The sequence below is a fragment of the Orcinus orca genome, chromosome 9, assembly GCF_937001465.1.
Source record: "Orcinus orca chromosome 9, mOrcOrc1.1, whole genome shotgun sequence".
Classification (NCBI taxonomy): Eukaryota; Metazoa; Chordata; class Mammalia; order Artiodactyla; family Delphinidae; genus Orcinus; species Orcinus orca.
In genome coordinates, this window is record NC_064567.1 from 1,169,262 (window position 1) to 1,185,931 (window position 16,670).

Genomic DNA, 16,670 nt, shown 5'->3' on the forward strand with positions numbered 1-16,670 from the left:
GATGGATGGTGGGTGGAAGGATGATGGAAGGATGGATGATGGGGGTGGGTGGGTGGATGGATGATGGGGGTGGGTGGGTGGATGGATGATGGGGGGTGGGTGGACCAATCACCATTGGTGGCCTCTCCTCCACGACCAACGGCCGTGGGAATCTGGAAGGAGCTGGTGGCAGAAGCCGGCCCAGGACGGAAGAAGGGCAGCCTTGGGCCCAGCCTCTGCTGGTCACTGGAAGCTAGGCCTGCAATTCCTCCCACCTGGGCTACTCTGGGCCACGGGAGAGGCCGTGTTGTCTTCTCATCCCATCCGTTCAGCCCTGTGAGCTTTTCCCAAAGGATTTTAACATCTCAGGGCCCTGATGACAAATGGACCTCCCTCTCACAGCACAGCACCCCAGCCCTCTGCCGTCTCTGCGGGGGACCACGGTGCCCTCCTGAGGAACGCAGTCCACAGGCCAGAGCTTCCTGCGGCATCTCGGCCTCAGTCTCTGTCTCTGTCACTCACACACACACACCAGGCCTAGCCCAGCACCCCAGAGTTACTCCGAGTCCTGGGATGGCCCTTGGTTAAATGCACACATCCCTCACAATCACCCAGAGCGCCCTGGGACGTGGCTTCAATGGACAAAACACAAGAAAGATATCTGAGACTAAAAAGAGAAAGTAACTGGTCACCTTGGGTGTCCGAGGAGGGAGTCGGAAAACAAGCATTATTCTGAGAACTGAAAAGTAGGGAAAGGACACCACATTTATCAGGCCTTTTCTGTGCAAACTGCACTTCAGGGTCCCAGAGTGGGGTTGGGAAAATCCGCATTCATAGAATTTCAGCTGAGAGCACAGAGGGAGACCGTGGTGGACACTCAGAGGCAAAAGGAGAGGATGTCAGGCTTTGAAGGGAGGATCTGGACCAGACAGACCGACAGGTGCCATGTACTCTATCCATTCAAATACACACTGCACGTGACGGAGACTTCTCGTCATACAAGGTAAGAATGCAGAGTTAGGCGACATAACCACAAAGGAGGATGTGGTCTTGAGTGAAGCATGATTTTAAAACATTATAAAAATCATTTTGAAAATGACTGGGAGTTTGGTGGCATTGGGGAATTACTGTTAATTTTCTGAGGTGTGATAATGGTATTGAGGTTGTGCAAAGAATGGTATTTTTGGAGATGCCTATGAAGTATTTAAGAACAAAGTGTTTGATTTACTTTAAAATGGTCTGCAAATCACACACCCACACACGACTGTCAAATCTAGCTGCTTTTCCGTAGGAACATCTCCCTGCCACCAAGTTAAAACCATAAAAGCCGAATAGAACTCAGGATGCCCAGCTCCCTGGCAACCGGTACGTGAGGTGCCTGGAACCAAGCACACACCCCCGACACCCTGGCGAAGTTAGTCCTGAGCCCTTTTCACCCTCAAAGCACCCGGGCTGGGTTGATAAGGCCCAGGCCGCCTATCCGGGCGTCGCCCAGTGGGGAGGCCCGGTGGGCAGCATCCCAGGCAGGGCAGGTGGCTCAAGGCCCCCAGGACCGCTCCCGCCCGGAAGGGAATCGTAAAGAGGTGCCGACGCTTCGGGGAGGCTGTGCCCCCAGCCACCCTGAAGGCAGGCGAGCTGGCCCGGCTTTGCACGGAACACCTCTGGCCCTGGCTGAGCGTCACCTGGTGGGTCGGGGCATAGAAACCTCACGTCGGACAGACATCGCTCAAAGCCCACCTCTCCTCTCTCTGTGGACATCAGGGACCATATCTGACATCCTGGAGCCTGTGGTCTCCTTGTAAAAGGACAGGGACACAGCCAGGCACCTGACGACCAGCAGTCCAGAGCACCTGGGTGTCCCATCCCGAGGGCATTGCAGCGCCAGCCCTGGACCCCGACCTGGGTTCAAGGGAGAACAAGGAAAGAGGCAGCGGCCTGGGGAGTGCCGGCCCAGGGACGGGCAGTGTTTCGGAGGCCTGGCCGGTGGACGGAGGGACTCGTCGCTTCCCGCAGCCCCGCCCTCTCCTGCCAGGATTTCTGCCAGGCCTGCCTTCACTCCAGACCCAGACGCCTGGCCGACACCCACGCACAACGTCGGCTTTCTCAGGAACGGGCAGATTCATCGTCCTGGTCTCCCAGGGCCACCCAGTCACTGTTTAAACGGCTACTTGGCCAGAGACACAATAATTTCTAAGCCACAAAACTGCATTCTGTTTATCCACTAAGAATGAATGCTGTTGATCAAGCGAAACCTATGAAAACCCCAGAGACAGAGGCAAGGAATGCGCTGACGCAGCGGCTGCCAACAGGCCCTGATGAGCCGCGTCCGCCGCCCCGCGTCGGGGAGCCGCAGCGGCGGGGGCAGCGCCAGGCGGGGAGGCACGCGGCGCCGGCGTCTCCTCCAGACCCAGCCCCCGGCACCCGCCAGGCATCCACACCAACTCCACGGCTTCCTGGGGAGGAAGTCGGGAATTCGGATGAAACAAACACTGAGCCATTTTCTGACAAATATTCCCGGCGTCGGGCTCAACCTGAGAAGCTGGGCGCCCGCCCGGCAGCAGGGTCCGAGGCAGCGGCCTGGTGCAGGTGCCAAGCCGGACTACCCCTCTGCCCTCACGTGGCCTCTACCAAGAGTGGGTCTCTAGTTGGGCTGGGGGCCTCAGCCCCGGGCGGTAACCATGCCTGGTGAGACCTTAACACCCACCCCAGGGCCTGTCCTGCAGCCACCCAACACTGGGGCGCCTTTGGTGTCCACTCCCATCACCCCCACCCCAGACAGACTCAGCTGAGAGCCAGGTGGATGCGGCAGGTGTGAGGAGGTGCCCAGGTGGCCCGGGCACGGGCAAGAGTGAACGGAAAACCCAGGGGGGCCTCCGAGGGTGGTCAGTGGCAACGGGGCCCGCGAGCTGCAGGGGGCAGGGAGGCAGGCCCAGGAAGGGGCCTGGTGCCACACGTCCACCCAAAGCCGCCTGGCTGCGGGCCCGGGACGCCCTTCCTGCCCGGCCTTGATCAGCAGCTCCAGGTGGGCAGGAAGTCGGGGGCCTGCCGTGGAGGACCGCCCGAAACTGGGAGGCGGCGGCCTGAGGAGCGGAGCGCAGGCAGCGGGCACCGGGCAGGCCCCGAGCCCCAGCGGCAGCGAAGGCTCCGCCGGCTGCGGCCGGTCAGGAGCCCTGTGTCTGGGGCTCCTGCCAAGCCTGGGGCTCGCCTGGTACCCGAGACGCGCCACGGGCCCGTCCACCCCTGCTGCCTCCCGACCCCCAGACAACAGAAGAGCCCTGCCACGCACCGTGCGGGGCGGGAGCTGACACAGCACACGCCTCGCCAGAGGATGGGACGTTCCCCGAAGGGTCGGACCCTCTGCTGCTTATACATCAGGACGCAGGCCGGACGCAGCACAGCGGCAGCGACCCAAGTGTCCGCCCCTCCGGGGACCGTGGTCACCCACCACGGAATGTGATTCAGCAGAGAAATCTGACGCCCACGGCAACGTGGACGCTGGGCGAGACACGCCAGTCACAGGAGGACAAACCCCGTGTGACCCCACTCACACGAGGTCCTGGAGCCACCGAACCAGAGACAGGAAGAAGGATGGGGGGGCGGGGACAGGAGTCATGTTTCACGGGGACAGTTTGGGAAGATTAGATCAAGTGCTGGAAATGGTGGTGGTGATACTGGCAGAACAGTGCGACTGTGCTGAACGCCCCTGAGCTGTGCAATGAAAAATGGTTTAAATGGTCCGTTTCATGTTCTCTGCATTTCACCAGCACTAAAAAACATGGCATCTTAGGCAGCTCACGGCACAGCTGTGGACAGGCGGTAACGGGGCCACGGCAGCCTCCCGTGACTTTGCTCCTCCAAAGGCCGGGAGCCCGGCGCCCCCTCCTCAGCCTCTTCACCCCTTCACTTCTTCAAAATACGCGTACTCAGCAGCCTCCCTGCCAAGCACGGGGCTGGACGCTGGTGGCCGGGGAGGGTCCCCGGGCCAGGCCGCCCCCCTCTCCGCCGTCTCCGCGATAAAGGCAGGGCTGTCGTGGTCTCCAGCTGTCGGCCAAGGCCGGGGCCTCGTGAGGGGGAGGCCAGCGGGTCCCGAGCATCTTCTGCACGCTCCAGGCTTCAACCCAAGCGGGAGCGGCTCCCGGGGGTGGGGGAAGAGTCCCAAGGGACAGCCCCTCTCTGTGTGGGCAAAAGGCCTCTGTGCGGGGGCCGGCAGCCCAGACCTCTGCGTGGGACACGGGCCCCTGCTCTCAACCTGGGGTGACACGTCTGCGGCATCCCCGAAGCTCACAGCAGTCACCCGGCTGAGAACACCGGCCACCTCCCCTGGACAGCCCGCAATCCCGGGGGGGCTGTCCCCAGGTCCCGGGCCCGGCCAGCACAGTGGGCTATGCAGGGGCCCGAGCGAGCCGGGCTCTTCCGTGAGGTGGCAGGGTGCCGAGGGCGGGTGGACCGTCCTTGGGCCGAGGCAGCAGCCGCGGGTAAGGGAGGGCCCCCAGGGGGCAGCGCGATGACAAGAACACACCGCACTCTCCAGAACCCGGTCTCATCTCTGCGCACCAGGCGGGGGAAAGGCCCATCCACCCGCAGGACCAAGTGGGCCTCCACCCGCCCTCCTGGGCAGATGCAGCTCCGCAGCTGCCCTTCCCTCCTGCCCACCTGGAGCCAGGGCCGTCCGCGGGGCTGCCCTGCCCGGCCCCTCCCGACCCCGGGCACCCGCGTCCCGCGGCCGGGCCTCCGTCAGCTCAGCGGTGCCGTCCGCTCTTCTGTCCGCGAGGAGGGGGGCACGCTGCCTCTCATGCGCACTCGTCACCTCCGGTGTGGTGTTCGAAGCTGCCCGGCTGCTCCGTGCCGGATGGAGGGGGCGGCGTGGCAGGGGCAGAGCCACAGCCCCAGAGGTCCTCGTCCACTCGGGCCCCAGGCCATCCTCAGGTTCCCAGGACACCTGTGAGGACCAGAGGGCGCGGCAGACAGGGGTGTGCCCGGAGGGGTCCTCCAGGCGGGCAACTGCAGAGCAAACGACCCGAAAGGATGGCCTCTGGGTGTTAGACTCAGATGGTGAAGGAGGGAGGGGCCGGCGCCGGGGGAGGGGCAGTTTCTGGTGCAGAAGCTCCGCGGAAGCAACCAGGGGTGACCAGCACCACCGGCGTGAGCAGAGACGTGACCTGGATTCCGAGCCCGGTGAATCCTGGGTCTCCCTACTGTCAAACGACCTTCAAAATAAAACCTCATTTTGGCAAAAGTGAAAGAAAAAAGAATCAGGCGTGATTATTGATATCATACGCCCCACTTTTTGAAGGCTCCAAACGGGAGTTTGAAAGAGTTCCCCTGTGAATGTTTCCACAGCATTTTCCTGGTTCAATGCTGCCCCACATCAGATTGGGGACGGGACACGCCATGTCCTATGAAAGTGTATGCATTTCAAATTGATCGTTTCTTCCGTGAGCTTTGCAGCCCTTAACCCTCCTAGCACGGGGGAAGAGGTGGCCCGGCCCCACAAGCTCCGTGCCCACCCCTGGGCTGGTGTGGCTCTGCCCCCTCTCCCCTCTCCTCCGAAGCGGGACCCACCTGTGGGCCTCCCCTCCAGGGGCCTCCCCTCTTCACTCAGGAGCGGCCTGCAGGGCAGGGTTGTGTGAAGACGGTCCCCAGCAGCTTGATGACCGCCGGGGCTCCGCCCCATGGCACGGACACTGTGTCTGTCCTATCCTGGGGGACCGGCCTTGAGGACCTGAAACCTTCCTCGCGTCGGGCCAGCCCTCCCCCTGGGTCCCCACAGCAGGGAAGCTGGGCTGAGAGCAGCTGAACCATGTCAGGGCGTCGTGCGTGGTGGTCGCCACTCGGAGAGGCTCCGAGGTCTAGGAGGGAGCCTCCTTTCACGGCCCCGGGACGCGAACACTGTCCTCGCCCAAGACAGAGTCTGGAGGAATGCCCGGCTCATCTCCGTGCTTCCCATGGTGTCAGCAAGGCCGCTGGTTTCATACATCGTACATTCAGTGGCACCGTCATCTTTAAAACAACATTTCCACCCTACGGTAATGCATCTCAGAATCGACTTTTGCCCCCAGAATATCACTTGATCTCTCATAACTGAAATGACAGAGAAGAACTGCTTTTCTTTTTAATTACTAATAACTGATGTTTATAAACGATGGCAAGTGTCAGTCAATAACGCTTACAGTTTATTTACGTGGGTAGCACTTAAAATCCGTTACGCTTTCATGGTTACATTGTCCACACTAAGCATCCAACACCAGAGTCCGCACCACCTTCCACCACAAGCAGGCACACGGAGCAAACTGCACAGTCACCCGAGAATCACACGCGCCACACTCGCTCCCGGCGCCCAAGCCCGCGGCTCGGCCATGAAAGCTATGCCCCCAGTGCCCGGGCTCCCAACACTGCTGGGTGAAAGCTGCTGGCGTTTGAGAACCCCATCCAAGCTTTTCACGATGCCCTCGGTGCCCGGGGGCAAAGGGAAAGGGGACTCGGGCGGGTGCGGGAGTGAGAGGAGGGGCCCTGACGGCAGGCGGGGAGGGGGCTGGGGGCCTCGATCCTGCGGAGGAGTCGCTGCGGGAAGCTGGGAGACCCCGGCCCAAGGGAAGCGATTCTTCTGAAGGAGCCGGTGCTGGAGCCCGTACCCGGCTCAGCGCCCGTGCTCAGTACCTCACGAGCTGCATGTGGGAGGGGCTCGTCTGCTTCCCCCCAGCCTGAGCCTAACCTAAAAGCCAGAGGTGCTACTACTGAACAGAACTTTGTAGACTCCTGTGTCCCTGCCCAAACAACTACGGATCCAAGGAAAGACGGGCTATTCGAGAAGATTAGAAGTCAAACCATAACCGTGAGGGGGCTCCACACCTCGAGCGGCCAGGTCTCAGTGAAGGTCTGGCTCCCCCGAAACTGAAGAGAAGGTCACCCGGGGTCAGGAGTCACCTTTACGTCGCCCTGTGCTTGAGTCTAGGTTCATACACTCAGCGGAGGAGCGGAGGCCGTGTCGCGAGCATGCACGCGCCGTCGGGAGCGCCACACGGCCAAAGCTGCAAGCATCCCCGCAGGTGCGCACCAGGCAAGCAGGGGTGGCCTCGGCCGCAGAGCTGGAGAAGCAGGGACGGTGCGGCGGCTCCATGCTCCCGCCCCCCGGGCCCTGACCGGTGTGCCCCCAGCGTCCCCAGCGCCGAGCAGGTGTGGTCTCGGGGCGGTGGAGAAGCAGGTACGGCACCTAGCGCGTGTGTGCAGCCCCTCGGCTGGCCGCCCGCTGCTCCACTGCGGCCCGTCTACGGGCGGCCCTTGGTCGACTTCTTCTTCTTCAACTCCTCTCTCTGCTTCTGCTTCTTCCTCTTGCCACCTTCTTTGAATCCTAAGGAAACAGGCGTGTGAAACACTGCAGAGGAGCAGCTGCGGCCCCACCAAGTGGCAAACGTGTCTCTAGATATCCCCCCGGTTAAAACCAACCAACCTCGCGATAAAGTTATGTGTCCTCACTCCTACCTGCTCCGTATCTAAGGCTCAACAAAAACATGGACGGACTTCAAACTTGGCGGATGTAAAGCTCTAACATGATCCAACCAGCATCCCAGCCCCGCGGGCCCGCCCATCATCTGTCCCCACGACCCAGCCCCAGGTCACCTGGAGACAAGGCAGGGCAGGCTCCGCCTCGGGGGATGGGCCTCCCCGGGGCCCCCTCTGCAGGGAGAAGCCCAGCTGTTACAGGGTCCGGGGCTCAACCAATGCCCCACGCCAACCTTTTCCCCTGTGCTGTGTGCTTGCCCGAAGCCAGGGGAGAAAGAGGCGGGTGTGACCTGCTCACCCTCCTGAGATTTTGTCCAAAGAGCCAGAAGAGCTCCAGGTTATTTCTGCAAACACAGCTCAGGACCTTGCGCTGCGTTAGTCCACACAGATGTGGGCGGAGCGGGATGCTGAATTTGGTAACAAAGGATCGTTCTGAACCGTCAGCCTAGAACCAGGCCAGGGTCACGGCAGGCCTGCAACCTCATGCACGTGGGCCCCTAAGCCTGCTGAGAAGAGCACATAAAAGCATCCTCGAGATTTTAAATTGAGGCAGGTGCCATTTTAGAACACGGTCTCTCTCCAGACGGAACCCAGACCCAGTCTGTTCACGACACGCATGTGTCCACACAGCACCACCCCTGGGTGGCCCGGGCCCAGGGGTCAGTTAGGTGGGCGCCGACAGCCGACCGGGACCTGATCACGATGCCCGCTGTGGGGCGGGGGGGAAGCTGAGGACACACATATGCCTCCAACAGAACGAGGCTGCCGGGGCCTCCCGGCCTCACCACCGACTCAAACGCTCTGGGAATCCGCTCGCAGAGGGTGGAGGCTGGCGCGGTCCCCAGGGCTCTGCGGCCTGTGTCCTGCCTGCTCTCCCAGCAGCACAGCCATCCGGGTCACGTGCTGTACGGAAGTGGCCCTGACACGGGGGTTGTGGCAGGGGCCCTGGAGGTCCTCACGCCCAGCGTCCTCCTGCCTGACTCAGCTACCTGCACAATAAGCCAAAAGGAAGGAAAAGAAACACCTGCTAACCCACCGCGAGCACACGGCAGCCCCGTCCCTGTGACCAGGCTGCTCCGGCCAGAAGTCGCTCCTCTCAGCTGTCCCTTTCACACTCGACCACGACGACCGACCGAGGGGGCCACGGGGGCGCCGGGACCCTCTCCTGCCTCATACTCAGGCCCCGGCCCCGTCTCCACTCATGAACCTCCTAAGCCAGAAGGGGCCCCCGGGCACACACCGGGCAGAGCTGGGAAGTTAAAGGATCAATGTTATCCTTTCATTCGTGAATTTCTTTTTCACTTTGAATAATTTTTCCTTTTTCACAGTTGCACATTCTCGATAGACCTCCAGCGTGTGTGGAATCCATAAATGAAAAACACTAATCCTTTATCCACATCTCGCCGTCTAATTTACGGGCTCCGAGAGGCGTGCGATGCGTCCTCTGAAATAAAGCCGGGGCGGTCACCCCGTCTCACAGCAGGTTAACAACACAGTGAATGCCGGCAAGAAGGCACCGTCGGGCTGAACACAGAACTCCCCCCGCAGACGGGCCAAGGCTCCCCCAGCCGCACCCGGACCCTGAACCACACGGGCCGCACCGTCAACACGGGAGATGCTCCCAGGAGCAACGAAGCCCATGTTCTGCGGCCTGAGCGCGTCACAAGCGAGAGCTCGTTTTTAGCCTAAAATCCTCAGAACCCGCCAGGCCACTGCCCACCCCGCCAGCCCCGGGGGCACCTAGCCCGGCGATTGCTCACATGGCTGAAGCACCAAGTGGGGGCACCGGACACTGTGTAGGGAACCAAGCCCTTCACCACACGCTTCTAAGAAAGCTGCCCGCAATGTGAAAGCCTGGCAGGCAGTGGCCGCGGGAGCCTCCAGCCCACGCGGAGAGCGCCCGCTGGAGGGGCAGGCGTGGTGGGGCAGGACGGGGGCCCATCACTCTGCTCCCTGGAGGCCCTGACCCACCGGGCACCTAGCTTTGCCCTGTTACCCCAGCAGCCTTTCCACTGTCCCAGTTTTGGAGTCTTCCTCCGGAGCAGCTCTATCGTCTCTCGATAAGAAGTCAAACGAGCTCACTCTAGTCATGTAAAAAGCGTATCTTTAATTCTTTGGTGATTCACTCTGACACTCTTTTGAAGGCCTCGTAGCCTGATGTGAAAGAAGGAAACAAACCACACACACAAAAGAGGTGTGCTCCGCAGCGCCCAGCACCTGCCGGGCCGAGCCCGGGCCGCCCGACATCGCTGTGGAACACGGGCAGGAAGCGTTCGGCAAACGCACAAGACCACTGCTCGCCCTCGTGTGTGAGCATGTGCGGGGTTCGTAAGTCAACAGCTTCCCCACCTGGAGACGACACCTGGGAGGGGCCTGATGGTAAAAACTGACAAAGCACAAGACTTCACAGAGAAGAAGTCTTTTCTGCTGATTCCCCAGCAGTGGCTACTCTCCTTCCGTCCACAGCCCTGGTCTCTGGCGCTGAGAGGCAGCACGGGCCTCACTGTGACCCCAGGTCCACTTCCCGTTCAGGAAGCCAGCTAGGTGTCTCAACAAGGCTCCTCCGGGCAGGCCTGAGCCCACGCGCCTCACTCCTGGGAACTGGGATGTTCGCACCCAGTTTAGACACCCAGGTTTATGGTAACCTTCCAACCAAAGGGACAGCCCGTGAAGTCCCTGTTCAAATCGTATTTGTTCAGGGAAACTGCATCTACAACCCTGCCCCTCGCCAAGTCCAGCCAATGAGCGGCCAGGACCAGGAGGTGACGGTAAATCTGGGGAGAACAGCCACACGCCCATTCGAGGCAGAACAAGTTTTTCTGAATTCACACGGCCCTTCCAATCACCTCTATTTTTCTTTCAGTTACCCAGGAAGAGGCTAACGTTCCCAAATGGCCCATCTGCCTCGGGTGGCACTGCTCCCTGGCAGCCGGTGGCCAGGTCCGCGCAGTCCCGCGGGGCTCTGCACCCTGGCTCAGAACCCAGGACACCCGCCTTCCGGGGGGTGGATGGGACAAATCCCCTGTCCTCCTCAAGACACACACACACACACAACCCTGCTCCACATGAAAAGGACCAGAAGGGGACTGAAGGGACAGAGCTCCCAACAGAAAGTTCTGGGAGAAGAAAGGGATAGACCTCATCCTTCCAGTTCCCCGTGCAGACGATGCTTTCTTGCCCTAGGTTCACAGAACTAACCTCACGACGTACACAGAGACGTCACCCTGAAACAAGGGACCAAGGAAGGATCCACCTCTTCCTCCACATAACCTGCGGTGGTCAATCTGGCGACTTCCAGGGCTGAGAGCCAAGACGGGCACAAACGCTTCAAACTGATGAGTAACTCAAACCAGATTTACATCGGCCTTTAGACTCAGCCGGGGTCAGCCTGCATGCACAGCCATGCCGTCAGAAGTAATCCAGAACTTTCTACAGGGAATACACTTCGAAGACCCATCTGGGCTAAGAAATTACAGGTCAAGAAGCTGGAAGAGGGCAGAGCAGGGTCTGGAGAAAGGGGGTCACGAAGCCTCACTGCATCCAGAGGTGGGAAACCTCCCCTGGGGTAAGGGTGGGTCAGCACCCATCCACCTGACCACAGGACCCCTGGGGGCGGGTGTCAGGTTCTGCCTGTAACTCAACAGAAAGGCAGGGAGGCATGGCTGCAGCCGCAGGGCCCCCAGGAGAGGCTGGGCGGGCCGCTCTGCGGGATCAGACTCCCAGTATGAAGTTGGAAGTTACACAAAGGGGCTCAGCTGCTGCCCACAACACCACACTGCATGCCGTGGTGGGAGACCGGCACCCCGCTTTAATGTGGGCTCCACGCGGCCTCCCCCCACCCGCCTGCCCGTCCGTCAGGCCAGGACGCAGCAACACAGGTGCCATCTCGGTCCTCGGGGGCCCCGGGAAGGCCGGGAGGCAGCCCCGCGGGGAGGCTCTGCGGCGGACACCCCGTGCACACCTGCGGGGAACGCGGCCGGGGGCTCCCAGCTGCTGCCGGCCCGGTGGTCCTCGCCCTCGCCCGGGGGGTGGGGCGCGTGTTTGGGCACAGAGGCCGGCCGCTGGGACTTCAGAGAGCGGGCACTGGTGCTGGCGGGCTGGCCGGGCAGCGCGTGCTGGCCTCGTCGCCGGCACTCCTCTGCGAAGGCGTCCTCGTCGGCCACACCTGAAAGCACAGGACGGAGACGGGCATGAGCCGCACAGCGGGAGGTCCTGGTGCCTCAACCGGATCTTCCCAGAGAGAACAGAGGAAACCAAAGGAGCGTGGAAATCCAGTGACAGCGGCAGCTCCCCACCCGGCCCCCAGGGGGTCGGCAGCGAATCCTGAAAGCACACTCGACCTTCAGGAGGGAGGAGGACGGGGCCCCCATGACAAATTTCACCCTCAGAATCGGCACAAGGGTGTCACCCCGGAGGAGTGGGCTCCGGGCCAGCCATTGGTCTCTCTCTCAGGCAGCTGTGATGCCAGGACCTGCACAGCCCTGCGGCCACCCTGCTTCCCGCCCGCTCGTGCCACAGGGCGGCTGCGAGCTCTGGGCCGGGGACCCGCATGCACGGTCCCCTTCACCAGACACACAGCCAAGAACACTGCTCATTGCTCTCCACATCGTGTTTCTCTCGGTCTTTCCAAAAACAGAAGTTTTGCACATTAGGTGGAAACTAGCAATAAAATTAAAAACGAATGATAATAGTTACCGAATAACTTCAAATTTCATTCTCTGGGGGGTTTCTGACCAGCAGTCACACAGTGGGTTGGCAGGGCTTAAGGGAAAGGCTGTCAGAAACCTGGTAACAATGCAGGCAGGACACAACCCGTCTGATGGGAGCAGTGACACCAGACGGTAGCCTTCCTGTGCCTCAACAACCCTGCTCCCTGGAGGGTGGGTAGGCCCGTCACCCAAACGACGACGTCCAGGGCGCACACCGCTGAGCCCCAAGCAGGTGACAGCCAGTGTGACCCGAGGTGCTCGCCCACTCGAGCTCTTCCCCAGGCAGACCCTCCCTCCATCGCTGCCGGGCCCCCCCCCCCGCCCCCCAAACCCCGCCAACGCGGAGGACGACAGGCCTGCAGAGATGCTCCCTGTAACGAAGACCTGCTCTCTCATGGGGGTGCGCGATTACAATCATTTCCGCACCATTTACACGACCCTGAGCGCCAAGTTCAGTGCTGGGTACAGGCGTGGGGCCTCCCCTCCCTCTCCACCAGACACCTGAGCTCAAGTACTGGCCCCGACCCGCTCTCACCACACCCGAGCTCACCACACCCCGCTCACCACACCCGAGCTCACCCCTCCCCCGCACACCGCACCTGAGCTCACAGCACCCCGCTCACCGCATCCGAGCTCACTGCACCCCCGCTCACCGCACCCCCGCTCAGCACACCCCGCTCACTGCACCCGCGCTCACCGCACCCGAGCTCACCGCACCCGAACTCACCACACACCCGCTCACGGCATCCGAGCTCACCACACCCACGCTCGCACCCGAGCTCACAGCACCCCCACTCAGCACACCCCGCTCACCGCACCCGAACTCACCGCACAGCCGCTCACCGCACCCGAGCTCACCCCTCCCCCGCACACCGCACCCGAGCTCACCACACCCGGCTCACCGCATCCGAGCTCACCGCATCCGAGCTCACTGCACCCCCGCTCAGCACACCCCGCTCACCGCACCCGCGCTCACCGCACCGGAACTCACCGCACACCCGCTCACGGCACCCGAGCTCACCACACCCACGCTCGCACCCGAGCTCACAGCACCCCCGCTCAGCACACCCCACTCACCGCACCCGCGCTCACCGCATCCGAGCTCACCACACCCACGCTCACCGCACTCCCTCTCACCACATCAGCTCACCCCACCCCCAGTCACCCACGCCAGCCCCCCCACCCCGCGCTCACAGCGCCCCCGCTCCGCAGAGGATACCTCCTCTGACACCGCAAAGAAGTATGGTGACCCCGGGCGTGCATTTTAAGGCTCTCCTCGCCCTGCAGGGCCTCCGACATTCCCAGTACTGCTCCTCGGCAGGGTGCCCCGGGCTCATCGTCTTTACCAACAGCACATCCCCTCCCTCCAAGAGACGTGCGCGAGCCGCTTGTGCGGCCAGCGCTCGGAGAGAGCACCTGTCGGTCGGCGCACGTGGCCTTGACCACCGTCACACCAGATGCCACCCCTAGCAGTCCCCTGGGGACCTATGGCCACCGTCACGGCGGCTTCTCAGAGTCAAACGGACCGCTGAGCTGAGGAAGCAGGCCCCGGGCGCGGCCGTCACATCTGCTCCCCGTCCCTCGAGCAGGGGCGCCCCTGTGCCCGCCGAGGGGGGTCATCAAGCACCGACTGGACGCAGGCTTTACTCGAGAGCAGAGCGCTCCCAGAACACGCCTGTCTGAAGGAGGAACGTGTGCCAGCGAGGGTCCCAGGGCAGGGCCAGGGCTGGGGGCACTCAGGGCCATTCCACCCCCCGGGGGCTCTGCGGGGTCCAGACACAGGTATGACTCCCCCATCCACGAAGCCCTCCCAGGGGAGGGGGCCCCACGGAGCCGCGGCTAATAGACCACCACCACGGCGACTTGATCTCAGAATCCACACTGGACGCGGCAGGTGGGGGCAGCGTGGGCAGCCCCAGCATGGCCGCAGGGTCTTGCAGGCTCGCAGCCCCTGCGTCAGGGTCAGGGAGCTCGGCACCCAGCAGCCCAGCCACAGGCTCAGCTTGTCTCCACCTGGGGAGGCCTCCAGGGTGAGCAGCCGGCCCCTCCCCGGCTCCAGGCGCAACCACGCAACCACGCAACCACGCCCGGTGGCTTTGATGAGACCTTAAGGATGACACGTTGCCCACAGGTGTAGCCTGAGCATCCCAGGTGCTGGACAACACACGTCAGCGTGTTCACTCTGAGTGGCTGCGTGACTGCGACGGGCCTAGACGTGGTAGGGGTGGGCATCCCAGGAGGTAAGGGCACCCCGGGGGCCGGCCCGCCGCTATGTTACTCACCTCAGGTCAGTTCAAACCCACTGGGTCCCTGTCGGCCGCTCAGAAGAGGTGGTGCTGCCCCTGCCCCTTTCCGCCCAGGGAAACCCCACCTGCAGGACCGCACGGCCGTGGGCACAGACGACACTTACCTGCCAGGCGGGCGCGGGAGGCCCGGTGAACGGACAGCGCCGGCTGCGTCCCGCGCAGGGCACGGCCACCTGCCCTGCTCCCTGACGGTCTTCAGCGGCGCCAGCGCACAGGCCGGGTGGCTCCCGTCGGACCCGCATCCGCCCAGCGTGCCCCCTCAGCCGTGCTGTCACCCCGGGGCCCCGGCTGCACACACCAGCCCGTCCCCAGGCCCCCGCCACCCCAGCTCTCAGGGCCGCTGGGCACGCTCCGTGTCTGCCATCTGGTCAGAGGACGAAACGGTCACTAAGACGTTCCTCCTGGCGTTCCGGAACAACTCCCAGTGCACAGCACAGTATACACTCCAGGCCTTCAGGGTCTGGTGACCTCCCCGAAGACTGGGACCCGCTGTGGGTGAAGGTGAGGACACTCTTGGGTCCTGGGGACCCCCTCCCCCGGCAGCCGCCCCGGGCAAATACTGGCGCCCTCCCACTTCCGGCCTCACCTCTGTGAAGCCCCCTCCCTGAGGGCCCAGCCGCACCGTCTCTGGACCAGGGATTGTCCAGGGATGGATGCAGGGCCCACAGCTGAGAGCCGGACTCTCGGGCTTAGGCTCCGAGGCGAGCCCTTCAGAAGCTGCGATGGACACACAGCTGGGTGCCTGCCTCACTGTCGCACGAGCCGGCCCTGGTGGACACCGTCACCTACACTGTCACCTCTGTGGCCCAGGCCCGCCCTCCAACATCAACGAGCCCCAGAGGCCCTGGGTCTGGAGCAGGGTGGTCAAGCCACAGACCCCACAAGGCCCCCATAAAACTCCTCCATTTCTCAAGTGCCGAGAAAAGGATTTGGGGAAAAGAAGAAAGGTGGCTGTTGAGAAGCTTATCTGAGCGTCTCCACTGGACACCTTCTGGAAGGAATCCCTTGTGTTCACTCAAGCGCTCATTCTGAACCCACTGCACTACACACAGAATACCAGCAGGCACTGACAGACGGACAGAAGGGGCGGTCACCACACCCACAAGCGCAACCAGCTGCGGGCGACACGGGACCCCCTGGTCCGAGAAGACGGCCCGCTGCTGCTGCCGCTCTGAATAAGGCCATCAGCACAGCCAACTCCTGCCACGTCACGTGTTCACGACGGTGCCTGCCCTGCAGGGACCTGGCCTCACTGCACACAGCGGGGGTGAGCGGACCCGTGCGGCCCGCTGTGTCCCACGGCTCCTGAGCAGGAGACGAGAAGCTGAGGGGCACAGGAGGCTCGGCAGACGTGCAGCGGGCGAAGGAGAGCGGGCAGCCCTGGAGGGCAGGGAAGGAGGCCGTCCTGCCCCGACCCAGCGCCGTTGTCCCCGGGCCCAGCTGACGTCTCAGAACCGACACAGGCCTCTACCGCGTCTCCCCGCGCCGCAGCCCCGCTCGCCCCAGGAGCTGCCCTAGCTGCTCCAGGACGCAGATGGCAGAGGTCTGGAAACGGCCCCCAGCGGCTGTCGTGTGCACCCCGAAGCCGGGCACCGGAGACGCCCCCGGGCCTGTTCAAGGGCAGAGGTGGCTCTGCCTTCAGGGCAGACGGGGCCAGGGACGCCAGTGCCCGGCCCAGCACCTGGGTGGAGGGGGAGCCCCTCCCCCGGAGGGCAGGCGTCTCAAGGGGACGTGAGAGGCCCCGGGAAAAGCAGCGCCGGAGCTCCAGAGGCAGACGCCGACGCCTGGGTGAGGGCTCCACAGAGGCCTTGCTGGCGGCCTCTCCCGCATCCGCTCTGACGGCTCCAGTGCGTCCCAGTCTGTTCCAGGGCTTCCCCGTCGTGCCGCCTGGGGCTCCTCGTTCTCACAGCGTCCCTCACGCCCCGAGTCCTCCCACAAGACCCGCCCCAGCTCCAAGGGCTTTGTCCGTCCCCTGAGTCGGGGAGGCCCAGGGGGCTGGACCACGTGACCCGTGACAGGGGACTAACCAGGCCTCTCCCTGAAGGCAGAGCAGAGCCCGGGATCTCCCTCCCCTGCAGGTGTGGGCGTGGGGAGGACTGAGCCGGACTGTGCCACGCTCTGCCCTCAGACCCCCTTCCTCCCCAGCCCCCAGCAAGGCACCCTTGGCTATGGGACA

The 16,670-nt window shown here is 63.0% G+C and overlaps 1 protein-coding gene across 2 annotated transcripts in view; it reads right to left on the minus strand.

Moving 5' to 3' along the window:
• Positions 1-6,129: 6,129 nt before the first annotated feature.
• DNAJB6 (DnaJ heat shock protein family (Hsp40) member B6) overlaps positions 6,130-16,670 on the minus strand; it is a 55,538-nt gene continuing 44,997 nt past the window's right edge. For both annotated transcript variants that reach the window (XM_033408281.2, XM_004281234.4), the window contains 2 exons: positions 11,441-11,644; positions 6,130-7,327 (listed from right to left, as the gene is read on the minus strand). In XM_033408281.2, the coding sequence (XP_033264172.1) occupies positions 7,245-7,327; positions 11,441-11,644 (287 nt within the window). In that variant the 3' untranslated portion in view covers positions 6,130-7,244. The remainder of the gene's footprint in view (positions 7,328-11,440; positions 11,645-16,670) is intronic.